At 40.8% G+C, this 21,916-nt stretch overlaps 1 protein-coding gene across 1 annotated transcript in view; it reads left to right on the top strand.

Annotated features, from left to right (window-relative positions):
* LOC307016549 (protein sidekick-1-like) overlaps positions 1 to 21,916 on the top strand; it is an 80,005-nt gene that overhangs the window by 46,366 nt on the left and 11,723 nt on the right. Inside the window, exons 15-22 of the mRNA XM_079645675.1 lie at positions 1,514 to 1,708; positions 9,825 to 10,026; positions 14,529 to 14,632; positions 14,785 to 14,855; positions 16,398 to 16,536; positions 17,491 to 17,547; positions 17,732 to 17,833; positions 19,493 to 19,608. Coding sequence (XP_079501801.1) covers positions 1,514 to 1,708; positions 9,825 to 10,026; positions 14,529 to 14,632; positions 14,785 to 14,855; positions 16,398 to 16,536; positions 17,491 to 17,547; positions 17,732 to 17,833; positions 19,493 to 19,608 — 986 coding nt within the window. The remainder of the gene's footprint in view (positions 1 to 1,513; positions 1,709 to 9,824; positions 10,027 to 14,528; positions 14,633 to 14,784; positions 14,856 to 16,397; positions 16,537 to 17,490; positions 17,548 to 17,731; positions 17,834 to 19,492; positions 19,609 to 21,916) is intronic.

The following is a 21,916-nucleotide window of genomic DNA, read 5'->3' on the forward strand; positions in this document are numbered from 1 at the left end:
ATAGTTTTGGTGTGAGTTGCAGTGTTGGAGATGTAGCAACTATTTTTATTCTACCAGATATGACACTGTCAATCCTCTCGTCCACGATAAGCTGCAGGCTTCCTCCAGCACAGTGATAGTGTAGGCGGGTGAAGTTCAGTAGAAACCACTAACTACAAGGTTTTTCGGATTATCTTGTTGAACCTGGCCATGATTTTTAGAAAGAAACATTGCTTTAAACAAACAAATACAACAAGTGTATACAAATGTATGCACTTTGAGCACCACAAGGCAAGTGCCATCTAGTTACATTATATGCGAGAGAAGGCAGACATCACCAAAATAATCTATATTGCTATTACAACAAGTCAGTGGAACAATACGGTTTTTTTAACTGTCCCTTTATGCTTTGAATTATACTGTATGCTACATATTTTATTCAACTCAAAATGGAAATGGACTTTCAGTAGCAGTCACTTTGTAATGGAGATGCAGCCTCATGTATCTGATAGCAGCGACGTCCTAATGATATTCAGTTCACAACATAATGCTGTGCTCTGACCCAATTGGCACGAGGATTTGTTATCTAGCTGTTATCCAATAATCTTCCCCACACTGCATTCATATTAATATACAATCAGACTATCTGATGAGATTATCACTCGCACAACCAGATTAGGCCCCTTTCAGCAGATTACCATCCTGACAGTCTTACTGTGAAACATTCGCACCCGCGCAATTGTGTGTGTTTGTGGATTAGTGTATTGGTGTACAATACAATCTTCATATTGAGAGCCTTTGTGAGTGGCCAGTAGCCTGTGGAAAGCTTGGTCGGGGATCAGTGGTTTCAGATTGCGTGTGTGTGTGTCTGTGTGTGTGTGTGTGTGTGTGTGTGTGTGTGTGTGTGTGTGTGCGTGCGTGTGTGTGTGTGTGTGTGTGTGTGTGTGTGTGTGTGTGTGTCTGTGTGTGTGTGTGTGTGTGTGTGTGTGTGTGTGTGTGTGTGTGTGTGTGATGAAGAGTGCTAGTGTTATTTCATGGCCTACTGCACATGAGACAGAGAAACAGACACACGCCGTGTACACTGAGGGTCACAGCCAAAGGAGAAGGAGAGGTTGTGTGTTTTTATCAAATGTGTGCGTGTGTACAGTATGAGCACAGACGTTCTATGACAGCAATGAGTTATTGCTTTGTGTGTGTTTTTTGGGGGGAAATAATGGCTTCATCCTTACAGAGGTATTAGCAGCAAAGCGGCTAAATATTTATCTCTACATAACAGATATGGACATTCTTAGGAACTGCAGAGGTTTGTGTTTGTTTGTTTTTGTTTCTGTGAAAATGTGGCTATGTGGTATGTGGCATTGTGTGGTTAGATTTTCAGGTTTTTCCCCCATCCCACATTGTGCTGCCTTTGATTCCTGTGGTCTCTTTGATCTAAAGTAGGCCACAAAAAAAACAACGAATTGACACACACGACTTTTACACGGATTTCAACTGTCTTCCTCCTCCGTCTGTCTTTCCGTCTGCTGCTCACTAGGCTACCAGATCTCGTACTGCTTGGACAGCAGGGACCCTCAGCGATGGACTACAGTGGAGGTGGGCTCCACCGCTCGACAGTTCACCGTCACAGGACTCTCCTCCGAACAGGCCTACGTGTTCCGGCTCACTGCTCGCACCGCTGTGGGCTGGGGGGAGGAGCAGGAAGCCCTGGTGGTTACCACTGAGCGCCGAGGTAAAGGACACAGACGCACACTTTAGCTTTACATAAATTCTAGTTTGCCCTCAGATCTGATTCTGTAGATAATGCATACGTTTACCAATCCTATTGAATCATAATAGGAACCTGAACTCTCAAGTTGCCACAAAATGGAGGCTAAATGAGAAGTTTCTTTATTTTGGATAATGACCCGGGACAATGAACTGTAGAAAAAAGAAGTTATCTACCAAAAATGTGATGTGTTTATAATAATACTTTTTTCAAATGTAACTTTTATTATTGTTTTTTAATAATGAAATGCTTAAACTTTAAGGTGTTTAGGGTTTTCAGACCTTTTTTCTAGGTTGCAGCAGCAACATGTATCCATGACTTAAGGTGTAAACAGAATGGAGTCATCATTGTTTTGATTTTTGATTTTCCCTGAGTCAAAATGTCAGCTGAGGAAAAACACCTTTAGGGATAAACATTATGGGGTTGTTGGGTCACTGATGGGTGTATTTCCAGGCAGAAAAAACAGAGCTATCAAGTGTGTGTACTGTGTATGCACTGAGGCACGGAAGATTAAGATGAAATTAAGTTTCTCTCTCTTTATTTTATAGCAGATAGAAATGAACACAGTATGAATCGTTTCTGAAAGAGTATTGAATCACACACTAATGGAACCTGTATAACAAGTGTGTTATTTTGCTTCTTTACAAAATCACTTATCTACATTGCTGGATAATTTTATAAGAATAATGCGGTGTAAGCTTGCTAGCTTCAACTAATGACAAACTTGCCTTTTTCATGCACCCCCACTAACTATATAAGTATCATGTATCTTGCGTGGCATTTGTACCAAAGCAATGTAATCATCTGTAATGACATTTAAATTCAATTAGAATGATTCATAAGGAAATAATATGTATAATATGAACTACGTTAGACACAACATTCTGTAAATGAGTCCATTTTAGGCTGGACGCACTTGATTAATGACTTTAATTTTACCTGCACTCTCCATCAAGAGGGGTTATAGCAGGAGAAACTGCAGTCTTTGGTGGTTATGTTGTCCTCTCTTTTCACATTGACTTTCAGATGGTCAAATATTATATTTGGTAATTGCCTACAGTAAAGCTGCAAGTGCAGAAAGAGTGAAAAAGGTTAGCTGAAGTTTTAGCATTTAAAAAATGAGGGACCTCTGCAGAACGGTAGGCAGAGATAAAGTTAGAGAAAGATAACCCAGGAGCTCAGATTATCAGTGCTTCAACAACAAGTAGTTCACAGTTGGACGTGCAGAATCCATGGTTACTGTGCAGCAGCAAATGTAGATGTTGAAATCACCAGGTAGACCTGCTACAGTAGCTTAAAAATCTAAGAGTTCCAAAAACCACCTAGGGGTCCGTGCAACCGAAATCAATTTAAAATGAATGGGCCCGTCTGGGTTTGGTAAATATCTAGAAAATGTTCACAGACCAAAGAAAAAAATTGGTCTGTAGGCTGGGATTGAATTGCTGACCCTCTGATTGGTAGACACTTAGTCAACCCCTGGGCCAGAGTCACCCCTTTTAATGACAACAGTCAAAAACAATCGGAAAAACTCTCATAAAGACGCATAAAGGCCCTGACACATCAGGCAGTCACCAGAGAACTTGCCGACGCTGACGCCGACTGATGTGTCGGCGTGTTCTCCTGCGTCTTGGCCATGTGTCGCACTGGAACACACCTCAAAGACTTCAGCCGAGCACGTACGAACTGCGCATGCGTGAGTGGCAATAACTCTCCTTACCAGCAGGCGGCGGTATTGTGTATTCGTCATTTAAAAGAGGCAACAACGGGAAGACAGAGAAGAAGAACAGACTACGTGATCTAAACAAACAACAAATAGCGTGTGCGTTCCATTTTCACTCTCGTCCATCGAATACATGTTTCGTGCGGTACTGGAGCTATCAGCCATTGGAGTGTTGTTTGTGGAAGACATTCTCAAGCAACCGTTTTTCTTCTCATGCACTGATTCGCTAGCTGAACAGCCAATCAGAGTGATTTCGCCTGTGGCGTCGGCCATGAAAGGCCAAATAAGTCGTGTCACGGCCGACGGTGCGGGACTTTATATATACAGTCTATGTGCGGGACACACCAAATGGAGTTTGGGCGACAGGGCACGCTTCATCGTCCGACTAACGAAAACGGCCGATTTCGGCCTGGTGTGTCAGGGCCTTAGCACTTCAAATATAATGGTACCAAAAGTTGTGGCTTTCAGTCTGCTGGTACTTGCTGTGAGAGACAGCAAGCATTATCGGCATTTCACACTCAACTGTCTTGCAACACAAAGTATCGTGCTGTGTTGTAGGCGAGTGACAAATGTTCACTTAGTAGGTGAGAAAGAGAATGAAACTGTCAGTGTGTTGGAAGGGCAGTAATTGGGATGTCTTTTTTGCCAAAACAGATAGCACAGACTATACATGATTCAAAAGCCCTTAATCTTTACTCCAAACCAAAGTAGTTACTTAGTATTGATCAGCGGTTCTATTGCAATTTTAATTATTATGTTTTTCAAGCAGCAGGTATATTGCTAAATTGTCTTTAACATTATATCTAATTTGAGCAATCACTGGTGGCCTCATTGTAAAGTATTAACTGTGAACAGCAGGAATTGAATCACATTCAAACACTGAGTATGAGAGCCCATGACTGTGAGAGAGGACGTTGCTTAATTACAATAACTCTCTTTAAACAGCCCTTAGAAATCTATCCTCCAACAAACAGTCAGGGACCAGAAAGAAGAGCACATCCTACATGAGCTCTAACGGCATTTTCCCTTCAACTCAGAAACAAATAAAGGTTTTGAAGCGCACTCAGATTCGGAGGTTGTCGCACTTTAATGTCATCTTGTCTAGACTTCTGCTCCTCTCTCATTCGCTTCCAATCAACTTATTTCAGCTCATTGAGAATACATTTGAACTTAAGCCAAATAACCCTTCCGCAAATCCCATACTCATGTATCTGTTCAATGGTTAAAATATGCACAGTGTATATGATATATATTATTATAACACTGTGAGTTATTTAGCAGGTCAAGAAACATTAGTTGGAAATAAAGTAAGCAAATGCACTTATAGTCTTCTAAAGGCTGATGTTTTTCTAAATGAATTGAACGAAGTGAATTTACTTTGAATTGTCCAAATCAACCAGGATAAACAAACACTATGAGTCATTTCTGTATTGTGACTCTTTTCCACTCAGAAAGGCTACAGTTTTAAGCTTTTGTAAACATTGTTAAAACCTTATCTCCATTTCCCTGCTTGCCTCCTCTCAACAGTGCCTGCATCAGACTCTTAAAATAACAGACGTTATGTTAATTATGATGTAACACAGCCCAACAGGTTTTTAAACTGTGAAGCTCCAATCACATCAAACTTAACGCATTGTTTAACTGTATTAGCTGAAAGTACAAGTAATGAAAGTCAATAATGCAGGTCCACCTCACAGCACATCAACCAATATAAGTGTTACAGCTACAGGTTGTTAGTGTTGTAGACTCAGGACTAAAGATTATTACATTTCAATCTTTGATACGCTGCTTCAAAACATCAGCTCAGAAAATGCAGTATAATCATTTCACTATGTGCTTAAGACCTGCATTAACAGATGTTTTTCTACTGGCCACAGTGACACTGATACGTTATAATAACCTCAAAATGTTTAAATTAATGTATTAACAAACAATGTATTAACAAACACATGCCATATTTACACATGCTGCTGTCCTGGAGAATCATTGTGGAGTTGTGTTTGTGTCGCTCTGAGGAACATAGATCCAACATTCACTCTACTTTAAGCACTGTTTTTCATCTCCATCGATTCCTGAGGGAAATATTTGGCTCTTTAGCCAAATAGTCAACGATGTTTACCAGCTAGCTGCTAACTTTCTGTTGTACAGTTTGTTAGTTTATATCCCCCTGCGGTCCATATAGGCTGAGGGAAACTGTGAAGTCCTGTGATAGATCTCTGTTGGCCACTCCAGGTGAAATTATAGAAAGTTTGATCCCATTTTAACTCAACGATATTGATAAAGTATCTTCAACACATATCCACACTGTAATAAATGATAAGTTGACTTTACTGAAAAATATCTAGGAAACCGGTTGTACTTAAAAAGTGAAGTCAATTGAACTATTAGTATTAAGTGTACTTAACTTAATATAATCTTGTTAAGTTAACATTTCATTTGGTTCCATTAACTTAATTTTGTTTAGTTCTTCCAACTTAAAAAAGTTCTGTCCAAACTACTTTATTTTTAAAGTGATGTCAACTTAATTAAACCAAGTTCCTCTGACTTACCTGAAAAGTTGTGTTTACTCAGTAGAATTAAGGGAACCGATTGCCTTAATGTAATCAAGTAAATACAACAAATGTCCAACAAAAGCTAAACCAGGAAGTGTTTTAGCACACCACGTGACGCATCTGAACAAATCACGTTTGGTTTAAGACCCCTTTGTACCTTCACGATTGGTTGCTGATACGAAGGATACCATATTTGGATCCGATGAGATTGTGCAGGAGAGACCGAGCTTTCCAACGATACCTCTCACATGGTGCAAACAGCCGTTGCGATACTTTATGTTACGTTAGAGTTCTAACTTTGGTGAATTTAGGAGGAATCTACAGACGCAAATAGACAAGCTATAGTAAAATAAACACCTAAATTACTTCCAAAAGCCTGAAAGAAAACATGTTATGGAATCAAAATAGCTCAAAATTGAACAGTGCATGAAAAATGTTTTTGCCGGCAGTGCCTTGCCCTGCTGAGACACACCGGAGTCGAGGATCTGTGGGGTTTATTCTCCCAAAAATATAATTTACAAAATAAAATTAAAATGATAAGATATATTTGTGGCGGACGATATTTGATATTTGATATTTAATCGATATTTAATTGCCCACCACAAATGAATCGATGTATGGGAAACACTGGCAGCTCTGCTTGTAGTGCTCTACTGCCATGTGCCCTGCTGTTCCCTTGGCTTCACTTCATGAACTTGGAGTTACAAACAGTTTGATCAGTTGAACCAAGTTGTATACCTTTTTTGGTCGAATCGAGTAAATCCCTCACATTGAATGAGTAAAATCATATGGTTAGTGAGAAATAAGTACAATAAGGTATTTTCAGTAAGCATAGCTATTACTATTTACAGTGCAGATTAGCCACCTTTATGTTTGTATTCTGTAACGATACATTTCATTTAATATTGAGCACTGATTTTGTTAATATGTCTTATAATGTTATGTATCTTACAATTCATTTTAAAAACACATTTGCATTATTATTACATTCTGTGTGCCGGTGATAGTGAAGTCAGTTGATGAAGATACATGGAAGAATGGTTTAAGTGTCGGGTGGTTTTAAAGTTTGACAGAGAACTATTCCAGCGAAGTGAAATATCACTTTTAAAAAAAAAGTCATAGTGACTCTGGTGTCTCTGTGGGCCAATGCATGAACAGCTTTGGTTTGAACGCGGCTCCCACTTTGATTTATGTCATCCCTGAACTCTTTCTCCAATTTTTTCTGTCAGCCGGCACCACCGCTGTCTAGTAAAGCAGCGAAATGCTACAAAAGTCCTTATACAAAAATGTGACAGTGAATTGAATTCTTATGAAAACCTAGAATCATGAAGTCAGATATTCTATTCAGAGCTATCAGTGTTTGTAGAGTTTTTTAATTGGATCAGATATCATAGCATCTGCAGCATCATTTTTCAGGGTTTCTTTCTTAAGAATTGAATTGAGTGGATCCCTGTTCCACTTCAGTAACATAATGGCCCATTCTCACTGAGAGATAGACAGCATACTCTAATAGAGATTTCTTTCTGATGATGCAGAAGAGACCAACTTAATCCCCAGAAAAAGAAAATTGGCTTTTGGAGTGTGCGTGTGGCTGTGTATGTGTGTGAGGCTGTGTGCATGTGCATGAATGAAAACAATTCTGAGAGGTTTATCTGCTGGTGTTTGTCTCCAAGAGAGGATAACTGATACGGTAATGGTCACCATACAGCAGCATATTAAGCAGCATCCATCCCCTTACCAACATATACACTATTTGATATCCTTGAGCACCAGAAGCTTTTCTTCTTCATGTGCCCTTCTGTTCTTCTCCTCTCCTCTAACTTGTATGGCAGAATACATTCTGAAAAGGCAGCTCTTGCTCTGACAATTATGAGTGTATTATCAGAACATGATCTTCACTGTAGAGCGGAACAAGAGAAGCCGACATGGAAACACAGATGGTATCAGGGAAACAAAAGAGGAATCTTAAAAGGACTGAGGAATAAGGGCACAAGGGAAGAAGGGAGTCAAACAGATTCGACTTAAATTGCTTGTGATAAGGATGAATGGAGGAAGTGTGTGTGTGTGTGTGTGTGTGTGTGTGTGTGTGTGTGTGTGTGTGTGTGTGTGTGTGTGTGTGTGTGTGTGTGTGTGTGTGTGTGTGTGTGTGTGTGTGTGTGTGTGTGTGTGTGTGTGTGTGTGTGTGTGTGTGTGTGTGTGTGTGTGTGTGTGTGTGTGCGTGCGTGCGTGTGTGTCACGGTGTGTGTCTCACGGTGTGTGTGTGTGTCACTGTGCTTGTGCATGTGTTTAAGAATATAAATGCAGATTAATTAAACTTCAGAGAGAATCGATAATGCTTTAATTCAGCAGACTTAATCGATAATCTGATGTCCCTGAAATTAAACAGTAATGCTGCTCAACCACATGTTTTTGATGGTGTGTGTGTGTGTGTGCATATGTGTGTGTGTGTACACACATCGAATTGTCATCGAACAGCTTCTGCCACACAGTTGTACAGAGATACTGACTCCCAGATTCATCTTTTATCTTCTAATTGAATAGCAAGACTGACAAATAGGAACACACACTGGCAGTCTGTTGAGAAATAGTTTCTTTGATGTGGCAGTGGTTAGATGTCTTGTTTCATTTAAACACATGTAAGTATTGCAACAGTCAAGCCAGTGTAAATGTTGGCTGCCCTTGTCCTGTGTTACAAGGTATTGGCAGCATATGGTCCATGTTCGCCTCAATTTAGTCAGGGGACAATTTGTTCCATCGTGCATAGTTACAGATAGGGGGCAAATTAAAGGAAATTAATTAATGAGAAGAGAAGCATATTGCAGATGTTTCTATAAAGGGACTCATTTACATCCATTTAAGTAACCAGGTTTCAGCTTATTTAAAAAAAAGAATATGATTTTGGACCTGGTAGCCGCAGATAGACAGGAGGGGTTGAGAGAGGGGACGACATGCAGCAAAGTGCGGCAGCTCGGATTCTGATCTCGGCCGCTGCAGTTAGGCCCTATAGCTGATTTCTTAGTGTATATGATATTTCTTCAACTAGATTTATACTCTTTTTACGTTATTTCTGAGCCATGAGCATTGAAAGCTGGGTCTCTAATTGACTGTTTACATGTATGAATGTGTAATACAAAGACTTCAAACATAAAACGTTTCCCTGTATAACTAAGACAGGAGAGGAGATAAAAGGAAAGATCATTAAAGGTAGCAATTCATATAATTCCATCTAAAGTACGGCTTGAATTGAAACTAACTAACAGTAGAGTGTACAAGTCTAATCATGGTTCCACTTCTCAATATGTGGCCTTTTGTTAAATGAAGACACATTTGTACTGTAAGGAGAAGCTCTGCTGTCTCACAGACACACACTGTTCTGGAGGCGTGTTCTTATTACTTCCCTCTGTCTGGAACACATTTGCATAGGGATAAGTGTGTTGTAGATGTTTCGACCTTTTTTCATTTCCTATCTTTATGCATCCAGCACCTTCTTGACTTGCAGTGTTCTGTCTTTTACTTTGTGATCCAACTATATATCTAAAACTACACAATATCCCTCTGTCCTTGATGTGCAAAAACTCACACTCGATGGGTGTACGCATTGGGAACACAGTCACTCCATGTAACATTCCTAAATTACATGATTTTATGTATGAATGAATACTTAAAATAAATTGCCCTAGAAATGTAAATGTGTTGATCTTTTTCCCTTTCCTGCTTTCTTTTCAACTCCCCCTCTCTTATCCTGGTTTCACCTTCCCTCTCTCTCCTCTGCCTCTTTCCCCCTCTTTTTATCTCACCACATCCACAGAGCGTCCCCAGCCGCCCAGGAAGTTGTCTGTTCCTCAGGAAGGGGTTGAATCTCGTCATGTGCGCCTCCACTGGGTGACAGGAAGCTCAGGTTCCTCCCCGCTGAGGTACTTCACACTGCAGGCCAAAGAGCTGCCCAACGGGGACTGGAACGCACACACTGCTGACATCCCGCACAACGGGACCACATGGACCGCTGACAGGTACACATGTGCACATATGTGCAGTCATACACACGCAGACACACACGTATCAGCTTGTGTGGCAAAAGTATTATAATCATTTTTTAAATCTAACCGTAACTACTGTATGTACAGCAGGCAGGTAAAGCTTCAGATGATGTGTATACCCAATATAGAACGAGATGGAGGGTGAATACTTTTTTTGTATTTTCTAACCGGAATAAAAAGCAGGAAATCAAAAGGAAAAGATAAAATTGTGGTTTTGCTTTTAAAGTTATCCACAAACTATAGCAAGATGAAGCCAATACATCTACTGTTTGCTTAAAATGAGAAAATCCGTTGTTTCAAAAATTACAAAGCATTATAATCGCTAAAGCTTCCACCGTAAACTGATGAAATGCCTAATGTGCTGTCAGGCACGGAAAGCTTGACAGGCATAGCAACAGTATCTAGTGAAGGTTGGGGCTATCTAATAGTCAATTAGGCCATCTCAAGCATCCTTGGAGAAAACATGAATAAAAACTCAACATTACTGTTTGTGCTTTCCTTACACAGCATGGACATTTTGTTTGGCATTGCATGCTAGACTTGAATTAGTTAAAGCAGTCTTTAAAAAATCTTGTAATGTTTATGCATCCTCGGGGAGAGAAGAGGAGTGGACTGAGAGACGAGGAGGGCTGTGAATACTCAACGCAGAGAACAGAGAATTAGAACACAGTAAGAAAAAGTTTTATTTGGAACATGTCGTACCAAAAAGGTTTTAGAGCAAAAAAAACGCAACAAGGAGAAGAAAAACTCCCACCAGGGAGAGCAGAGTAATCATAATCACTGCAGAAACGTGGAGGGTCTCAGTCACCTAATCGCTGAGCAACAGCAGGAGTGCTCCTTGGCTTTTTCTCTTCAACTTTTTTTCTCTCTGCCTTTCGTGCTTTCAAGTTTCTGTGTGCCATTTGTCCAACAGTCATTCTCGAAAAACGTTTTTTACCTTTTCATGTGTCATCCCTCTTGTTGCCACCACCTCCCTTCGTGCCTCCATCCATCAACAGCTAGTGCTTTCAAAAACCATAAGCCGTGTATTTGTTCCTTTCCTTCACATGCACTAATCCGCAGCAAGAGAGGGCTCCATGTCTTCCTTTTCCATCCCTCTCTCTCCATCCCTCCATCCTGCCCCTCTTGGTGAGGCTGTCATTAAGGCAGCAGGTGATGGCGGTCAGACTGAATGGCTGCTCCAACTTCCCTGAAAGCCTAAGTAGCAGAACTATGATGAGGCTTTACTTTGGATGGTGTGTGTGACTGTTGGTGTGTGTGACTGTGTGTGACTGTTGGTGTGTGTGACTGTGTGTGACTGTTGGTGTGTGTGACTGTGTGTGACTGTCAGTGTGTGTGACTGTGTGTGACTGTTGGTGTGTGTGACTGTGTGTGACTGTTGGTGTGTGTGACTGTGTGTGACTGTCGGTGTGTGTGACTGTTGGTGTGTGTGACTGTGTGTGACTGTTGGTGTGTGTGACTGTGTGTGACTGTCGGTGTGTGTGACTGTCGGTGTGTGTGACTGTTGGTGTGTGTGACTGTGTGTGACTGTTGGTGTGTGTGACTGTGTGTGACTGTGTGTGACTGTTGCTGTGTGTGACTGTGTGTGACTGTTGTTGTGTGTGACTGTCTGTGACTGTTGGTGTGTGTGACTGTGTGTGACTGTTGGTGTGTGTGACTGTGTGTGACTGTGTGTGACTGTGTGTGACTGTGTGTGACTGTGTGTGACTGTTGGTGTGTGTGACTGTGTGTGACTGTTGGTGTGTGTGACTGTGTGTGACTGTGTGTGACTGTTGGTGTGTGTGACTGTGTGTGACTGTTGGTGTGTGTGACTGTGTGTGACTGTTGGTGTGTGTGACTGTGTGTGACTGTGTGTGACTGTTGGTGTGTGTGACTGTGTGTGACTGTTGGTGTGTGTGACTGTGTGTGACTGTTGGTGTGTGTGACTGTGTGTGACTGTTGGTGTGCGCTCCTTCTTCGCCAGCTATCACAGAGCTGTTTGAGATGCTGAAGAGCGCTCTCTGTGTGTCTGCACCAGCCTGTTTCAGCCTGCCTCAGGGAGAGTCTCTCTGCCATGCTGCTGCTGCTGCTGCTGCTGCTGCTGTTGTTTTGATGCATTTCGGGCTCATTCTAACTCTGAATGCTCTAATTACAGCGCCGGGTGGAGGAATTAGCTTACTTTTCAATACACTCACACTCATACTTACTTGTTATCCATCCCTTAATTGTTGTTTTCCAATGAGACATATTTGGAACCAAAACATTGTAGTCCCCCCGGGCTGGTGCGAACATGTACACACACATGTACGACACACAAACACACACACACACACACACACACACACACACACACACACACACACACACACACACACACACACACACACACACACACACACACACACACACACACACACATACACACACACACACACACACACACACACACACACACACACACACACACACACACTCACTCACTGTCCTTAAAGTCGTCCCAGTGCTGTTGGTGCCCCACCCTCTTTGAGCTTGGTGCTTTTGATGTGTTATTCCTACGATACCCACAACCCAATAGGGTTCTTTCGTGTCCCTTATTGAGGCTCATTATTATACAAGAGGACACTTGAGCAGTTCTGCAGTCGCCTGCTGAATTTCTCACTTGTCCTCTGAAGTCCCTGAGGCCCGTGAAAATAAGGTCCAGGACCTTGCAGGTAGATGTGTGAGCAGTGACAAAGCACGGGGGAGGATGTTACATTGAATCCTTTGTAACAATTGTTGTTAATGCCTGAACAAATGATTCAAATGTTCCTGTTAACTCGTATTTCTAATGAGGTTGGACTAATAAATAGGAAAGAAAAATTACCTATTTGCCACCGCCTGTCCTTTTAAATTTTTTATCAGATTCCCACGGTGAGCAGAAGAGGGAGGATTTAAACTATTAGCATGCTCTAAAGCACAGAACTCTTGTTCAGCTGGCTCCTAACAACGAGTGCCTGTCCCTTCAGCTGATTGTAAGTGGCTCTAGAGTCAAGTGTTTTCAAAATGACTGATGTATATTGTTATTCTGTGCTTATTAATGCATTCACCTTGCACAGAGGACAAATGCAGATAAGATGTTGTGGTTGTATGGCAGCAGGAATACTTTGACAGGGAAGACAATTAGCAAAGGTGTAAGATAATTATTATTCAAGACCTCTTCAAAGGCCACGGAAAGAGCAGAAATATGTTTGCGAGAGTGGGTGAAAATGGTTTTGAAAAAAATGTGTTAAAAGTGCAAAGTGTTAATGATACCTAGTGGAGTTATTTGACACTTGTGGTGCTGTAGAGCCATGCTTTGATGAGCGGGTCATTGTATTGTTTGTTTCTTGCATTGTATGTGCCTTTGTGTTTGTGATAAGAGAAGAAGAAAACCATAAGCTGATGCAACCAATGCAACAGAAGACTTTACAAACATGTTATGTGGTTCAAGGTCTTACAGATATACTTACATGTTAGCATGTATACACTGATACTCACATGGAGTGGTGAGTTCACTGGTCTACATGCTATCGTTTTGCACACACTTATAAAAGCCTATTTGCGCAAGACTATGAGTAAATTAAAGTAATGCAATGCATGCATCAATTGGTTTACCAATAGATTCACATTGATAAACCATTGTAAATGTTCACGGCGTCCGCGGGGTCTTGAAAAGTATTAAAAGTTGATAAATCAATTTAGCAAAAATGAAGGCTATTAAAAAGTATTAAACGGCATCTTCCAAGGTATCACATTTTGTAGCTTGTTTTCAATAAGTATATAAATCGTCCAAAGAGGTTGTATTCTACAGTCTGCCTGAATGTAATCATTGCGTAGGTGTGTAGTGTGATTCTGTGTAGTTTATTTATGGCATCCCGTTGGATTTGACGTCATCTGAACAGGACATCGCACGCTCACTGCTTGATAGCGCGCGAAGGTCCGGTTGTTGAACAACATCGTCGTTATGGGGAAATGCAAGTTTGCATCCAAATGGTTGGAAGATAAGGAGGAAGGACAATCAATACTGTATATAGTAATTGTGAGGTAAAGTGTGTCGCCAAGGTAACCGGTTAAAACTCGAAGTGGCGATGAGGTCTTAAAATGTACAGGAAGGGTCTTAGAAAAGGTCTTAAAAGGTCTTACATTTGACTTCAGGATTCCTGCATATACCCTGATGTTGCTTGAGGATCATGGAGCAAAAACCCTAAGTAGCCTTTTAATTTAAAGAAACCAATTCATCAATTTAGGCCTGAATCTGTCCAAAGATATATTTGAAATTAAAATAGAAATAGAAATGTTTAGATGAAAGAATGAAAACGTTCCTAGGGTGACAAGACTTGTTGTTCTAACAAAACCAAATAGGAAGATATCTATGAAGACGAGAGAGGTGCAAAGCTGAAACCAATGTGAACAAAGGTAATACTTATCAGTGTTACGCCTCTCATCTCTACATATGTATCTGCTGTTTGTGTCGGCAGGCTGAAACCCTTTACATCATACAAGTTTCGGATGCTGGCCACCAACGATGTAGGAGACAGTGTCCTCAGCAAAGAGACGGAGGCTGTTACAACTCTGCAGGATGGTGAGAGACTGGGAACACTGGTGGGGGGGAGAGAGAAAGAAGACATGACAAAGTGTATTTTCAAACATAAATAAAAAGGACTATATTAGGATGGACAGTTTGTCTGCCTCCTCTTTCCTTCCTCACTCCCTTTGTTATGTTTTCCTTTCCAGTCCCTGAGGAGCCTCCAGTGATCCTCGCAGTGAAACCAACGACAACTACCTCAGTCCTGGTGCAGTGGAAGGTATTTTCAGAATTTCTATTATGCTTGAGCAACACAAACATTATATACAGACAGACCTACACAACACAAACATTATATACAGACAGACCTACACAACACAAACATTATATACAGACAGACCTACACAACACAAACATTATATACAGACAGACCTACACAACACAAACATTATATACAGACAGACCTACACAACACAAACATTATATACAGACAGACCTACACAACACAAACATTATACACAGACAGACCTACACAACACAAACATTATACACAGACAGACCTACACAACACAAACATTATATACAGACAGACCTACACAACACAAACATTATATACAGACAGACCTACACAACACAAACATTATATACAGACAGACCTACACAACACAAACATTATATACAGACAGACCTACACAACACAAACATTATACACAGACAGACCTACACAACACAAACATTATACACAGACAGACCTACACAACACAAACATTATACACAGACAGACCTACACAACACAAACATTATATACAGACAGACCTACACAACACAAACATTATATACAGACAGACCTACACAACACAAACATTATATACAGACAGACCTACACAACACAAACATTATATACAGACAGACCTACACAACACAAACATTATATACAGACAGACCTACACAACACAAACATTATACACAGACAGACCTACACAACACAAACATTATATACAGACAGACCTACACAACACAAACATTATATACAGACAGACCTACACAACACAAACATTATATACAGACAGACCTACACAACACAAACATTATACACAGACAGACCTACACAACCAAACTTCATGGAGGTTAATCACCTATTTGAGGAAGAAGACTGCTGCGGAGTTACTGTGTTTGTACGTGTTGCATGTGGATGCAATTATGATTATTCATTGAAAAGGAAAGGTCCGAGGGCAGCATAGAAAGATTGGGGGGGGATGTCAAGAGGGAGAGACAGATTGTTCTGGCAGCGGGAGAGAAAAGTTCAAACTCTTAATGAGGTTATGCCAGCAGGAGAGAAGTTAGAGGGCAAGAGAAGCAAACATCAGCCATGTCCAACAACAGAGGAAAATGAGAGAAAGGGGAGTTTTGGAAGAATTCAGGTGGTTTAAGAGCAACTGTGACTGGGGAAACGACAGTAAATACAGCCTGGCTACTTTACTGCTTGTCACTCTTCCTCTTCTGCTTGGAAGTGTCTTCTCTCACTCCTTTTAGCCTTGTGTCAAAGCAGAAGGAGGCGATGAAAAACAAAGTCACCAGCAATTTCATCATCTTTTACAAGAGTGCCAAACTCACTGAAGCATCACTTTGTCTGTGGGGTTATAGCCAGAGCAATCCAGCAGCGCTTTAAAGTGGACTCTGCTGATAAAATACTGCTCTGCCAGCGTCCTGTCATTCACCCACTACACAAAGACAATGGAAATGATCAAAGTACAGAATTCCTTCTTTGATAGTGATCTGAACCGTCTTCTTGCTCATGTGTGCTTGTTTGCATGTTTTTCAGAAACCCAATGACACCAGTATTAACGGGGTGTTGACTGGATACCGGCTGTATTACAGAGAGCTCCAAGTAAACGTTTCCACTTTCGTTGAAGCAGAAGTCCAGGCAACAAAAAACAACACCACAAGTGCCCTCATTACAAGTGAGTAGTACGGATAGCAACTGTTTGCTTAGCCCCACTCCCACTTAGTTAGTGTTGCTCTGTCATGTTTTTCTTTTCAGCACTTATGCATCAATAACAGTGATGAAAGTGTCATTTTTAAAACTTGAAATGCACAGCATTATTTATTTATTCCTTATTTATACTGTAGCACACAGAAGTAGGTCATTCAAATGTCTAGCTAAAATTGAGATTCAATCAGATGTTGCTATCTAGCCAGCTTGTAAAAGTGGCAATAGACATGTTTTTATCCCTGTAGCCTTTCCAAGTGGTATGATTTGGGACTTTAAGAAGTGAATGTTGAAGTGGGAAACAGCTACGGAGTTTGAGGGGGAAAGAAGGTCCACTTAGCCAACAGCATAAGTTTACCCTCTCCTCAGTTTCTCCTTTGTTGTGACAAGTATACATATATATGTCATTCTGCCACTTTTAGCTACTATTGAAACTATTGCTAGATACTGTTCTTTTAATGTGAATTACTGTTGGCAAACATTGCACAGGACACACTGCATTTTGTTTCCATGGCTTTGTGCCAATATTTTAGTTTTAATTTCCCCGTACCAGCGGCATATATAATTGCACAATGACAGCCGGGCTTATAGGAACTAATCTGAATGCTGATGGTTTCATTATCTGTAGCCATTATTTTGTGCGGTCAACGCTGGCTTCATAGTGATCCTTTATATAAAAAAACATTTCCATAGCCACATTAAGAGCTACCGTATGCTGTATAACTGATTAAAAACACATTTTATAACGAAAACTGCAATGTTCTTGTGCTGCCGTATACTGCTAGGTAGTCTTAATATTGAAAAAACGATGCTGTTCAAACAAACAAGTCCTTTTTAACACTCCCCTCTTAAACACAATCATTTTATTTAATCGTTGTCATTTTAAAATGTACTGATGTCCCCCTCCATCTTTGTCTCCCTAAAGCCAAGAGCACCTTCAAGACAGTCAGCAGCGCCGCGCTAACAGAGTTTGAGTTGACACGTAAGTAATTAAAAATGGAACTGGGAAGAAAAGCTCCTGGGATATTTATTTTTTTAAGACTTGGTTTTAGTAACTTTATAATAAGCAACCAGCTTCTAGTATAAGAACAATTCTCAAAAACAACTAACATTTTCACTTTGCATACATGTTACACGTAAATGTAAGTATTTTAATTTCTTTGCAGAACTGAAGAAGTTCAAACGTTATCAGATTGTTATGACAAGCTACAACATCATCGGAGAGAGCCCCCCCTCCACTCCAGTGGAGGTGTCTGTCGGAGAGGCAGGTAAGTGGAAACAGGAGGAGGCTGTTAGACAGGTCACTATTTCTATACGTGATTAACACTTAATGCTTATGAACATGTACACATGTAGGGTTTGCAAGAACAGCTTAAATGTCTAGCTGCTTCTTTCCCCAGCATTAACTGCTTTGTCAAAACGTTGCATTGTGGGTAAAATAACATTAAGTTTGAAGCTAAATCTTTAAATTGTTGCTCATCAGTTACAGTGGGATATACATTATTGTTATGAATTATTTATCATCCCATTTCATACATACATGTACTTTATTCTCCAACATACAAACTCATTTCATCATGCACAGCAAATATAACAAAGAACCTGCCATAACACATAGGTCCAAAAGCAGTATTTTTAAGTGAGGGAAAAACAAAGAACAAAGCAAACCTTACTCAAGGTGCCCTTACTGGTATATCATATGTTAAGCATGAAAGCACATCCATGACCTTGAAAGTAGTAGTTAAACACATCAATCCCATCTCAAGGTCAGTTTACTGTACATGTTTTTCCAGACCTCAAACCGTAACATACGGTATTAATGAGCAGATAGATTTACTCAGTTGTTATTGAGATGGATGTGTTCACAACAAGCTCGGTAGCTGTAAGGATTTCATCCGTAGCACACAATAGGCCTTTAAAGACTGATATTTCCGACTCTGGAAGAAGCGAGTTAGAAGACCTTGAATCTTTGCCCTGTCTCTCGCTTCCTTCTTCTTTCTTCTAACTTGCTTTGTCCTCTCCACGTCTCCTGTCGTCCTCTCTTTGCCCTTTGAATGGCATTGCTTCGATGTGTGTGTGTGTGTGTGTGTGTGTGTGTGTGTGTGTGTGTGTGTGTGTGTGTGTGTGTGTGTGTGTGTGTGTGTGTGTGTGTGTGTGTGTGTGTGTGTGTGTGTGTGTGTGTGTGTGTGTGTGTGTGTGTGTGTGTGTGCACGTGTGCGTGTTTGTGTGTGTGTAAGTGTGCTTGCGCATACATCTGTACAAATCGGAATTTCGTCAAGAGCTGTACAAAGTCATCTATTGTTGTAGTGATGGCCCAACCCCTGTTAAACTTCACCAGAGAGTCTAGCCATGGATCTATTACACAGACAAGAGTGCAAATAAATTACTCTCAATCACGCACACACACACACACACACAAATACACAACTACACCAGGCAAACACACACAAGGCAGATTGGGTAAACACATTTGTACGATATGATAGTAACAGAAACACGTTTTTTTGCAATTTGCCTCACAATCTCACACTCGCTCAATCAGACAAACACTGTATTCCTAATCAAGAAGTGTGTTTAGTGTGTGCATAGTGTGTGCGTGTAAGCCATACACATCACATGCAGATGAGCGAGAGGTAAGGATAAGCAAGGGGGAAGCAGAACAAGGCTCGAGGGGGATGATGAAATGGGGTGATATGGCCTTTTTTCTAGCCTCAGGTGAACACTGCTGAGTGTTCATGCATATGTGCGGTACAGTGGAGTAACAAGCTACTGCCTTAGGCCCAGTCTAATTGGAAGGGTAGAACATATCCTCCCTTCCACCCACTTTAACACTGAGCTGCACACACACACACACACACACACACACACACACACACACACACACACACACACAGTAACTGTCTAACTAAACACCTCGCCTCCTGCAGCTCCATCGGTGGCTCCTCAGTCTATCAAAGTCTCCGCTGTGTCTCCCTCCACCCTGGAAGTGACTTGGGACACACCCCCCCTGGAGACCCAGAATGGACTCATCCAAGGATACAAGGTGACACACACACACACACACACACAAATATGTTCTTGTGGGAAACACACACACATGACAGACAAAGACCCAAACAAACCAAAACAATACTATGATGTGATTTTAAACAGACCCAGTGTTTCTGTGTGCATTCGAACTGTCTTTGTCTCTTGGAGGCTTTTTGCTCTGCTGCACTTTCAATCGCGCTGTCGAGAAGTAGGGAGCATTACGTTAGAGGAAGAATCTGAATATCCTTTAATGGTTTCAATATCACTCGTCTGCCTGTGTCTCCCACTCGACTCCCCTGCCCCACCCCCTCACTCTTACTACTTCAAACACAAGGTTATCTGTCCTGCTTTAGACATATTGATTTCTGCCCGAGTGGAGGGGGGGAATGGAGGAAAAAAGAGGGGAATGTAATATTTGCAGAGTGGAGAAATGAGATGAGCAAGTGATCCCTGTAGAATCCTGATTAGAGGAGAGGATCGAGGGAATACGTTTAAGCTACCAGAGACGGATGGACACAGAGAAGGGAGGCAGAGGGGGTTAACAAGATTAAGACGAGAGAAATAGAGCAAAGAAAGAATGTCTAATGAATTTATAGGTTCTGACTTCTGTTCACACTGGGAAGCACAGAGGGCAGGTGGGGCTGAAGGTAAACTTCATCGCAACAGTGCTGTCTTTCAACAGTTTACTGAAATGCTCTCGAGGACTGTTTAAATGCACGGAACATGATGGGTGACAGGTCATTCAACACTGTTCATTTCAGACATACAGCAAATGTAAAAGGTTGCTTGTTTGGGCAGATGTGTTCAAGTGAGACACTGATACTTTAAACCAGGGGTGTCAAACTCAAATACACAGTGGGCCAAAATGTAAAAATCGTTAATAGTCGAGGGCCGGACTGGTTCAATGTTTATTGCAAAACTTATTGAAATGAACTTATTGCACATATTAAACCTGGAACTAACAAAGCTTAAATGATTGCCTATAAAAAAAACATTAAACATTAAATAATCATTCATTTCTTATTTCTTATGGCTCTATCTGCGGAGTCATTTCTTATGATTACATTTTCCCACAGGCCAACAGCTTCAAAAAACAATTTCCCTCAAAGAACAAAGCAAACATGCCCTGTTGTCGTGAGAGAAAAAGTGCAGAAGGAAACATCCATTGAAACTCAGTTTGCTGCTGTGATGCTTCATTGGCATCTCATCTTGGGTGCAAGTTCATCAATGTTTGGGGTCAGGCTCTGAGCGGAGGAGACCCTCAGGATTGAGTGAAGGTGTGCGTACAATATACCGGCGTGCCAGATCTAATAGAAATTAAAAATTATCCTGCTGGCCGAAATTAAATCCACCAAGGGCCTGATTTGGCCCCCGGGCCTTGAGTTTGACACATGTGCTTTAAACAAAGCCCTCCAAAACAGCCCATTTTTCCTTGTATTATCCACTTCCAGATATTAATACTTCATACAAACAATCCATCATACTATTCCTGCCAAAGACGGTCAGTTGTATCTAATAGAAGTGAGAAAAAAACTACTGAAATTGATAAAGTGTTTCCTCCTTTTGCAAAACAAACATCCAGGTGCTATTTTTCATCGACACTTAAACCTAAATCAACTTTTTAACAACAGAGGGTTCGAAAATCCATTTAAGGTTCTTGATCTCATCAAATCATACTATAATCGTGTTCATTCACGACAGCTTCAAATCGATTTGTTTGGCTTAATCTGTATAGTCTCACTCCTGTTAAAGACACCAGAATAGATCCTCTACAGTAGAGAGTGGATTACAGAATGGTCTGGATTTTTTACTAAGCCATGAGAAATGTTGCCTATTCTGCAGAAGGTAATACATTTAGATTTAAATTGAGTACAAGGATGAGTTATTCTGTATCTCATTATTGTAAGAGCTCGGGGAGGGACAGAGACGGTATAATACTGCCATCAAGTGCTACTCATAAGCTGCTACTTCCAATTTTGAAAGGTGTAAATATATCTCATGTGGTGCCTCTTGTTAGGAATAATAACAAAATGAACCCTTTTACAGGAAGTAGCTCTTGGATTTTGTTTTACTTTGTAAACCAAAATGCACTGAGAAGTTTTATGTTGGAGGAAAAAGACTGTGTAGCAGCTAGGGTTTATAGATAAACACATGACATTTATTCACTTGAATAGCCAACATGAATCACTCTTCCCATCAATTCCTGCCAAAGATCTGAATAATCAAACCATTTAAATAAATAAATAAACAGTGGAAGCATAGCCCTGCTGCATGTTGTTCAAATCAATAATATGATATTCCTTTCTGGCTGCTTCTCACTC

This window comes from Notothenia rossii (genome assembly GCF_949606895.1).
Source record: "Notothenia rossii genome assembly, chromosome: 1".
NCBI lineage: Eukaryota > Metazoa > Chordata > Actinopteri > Perciformes > Nototheniidae > Notothenia > Notothenia rossii.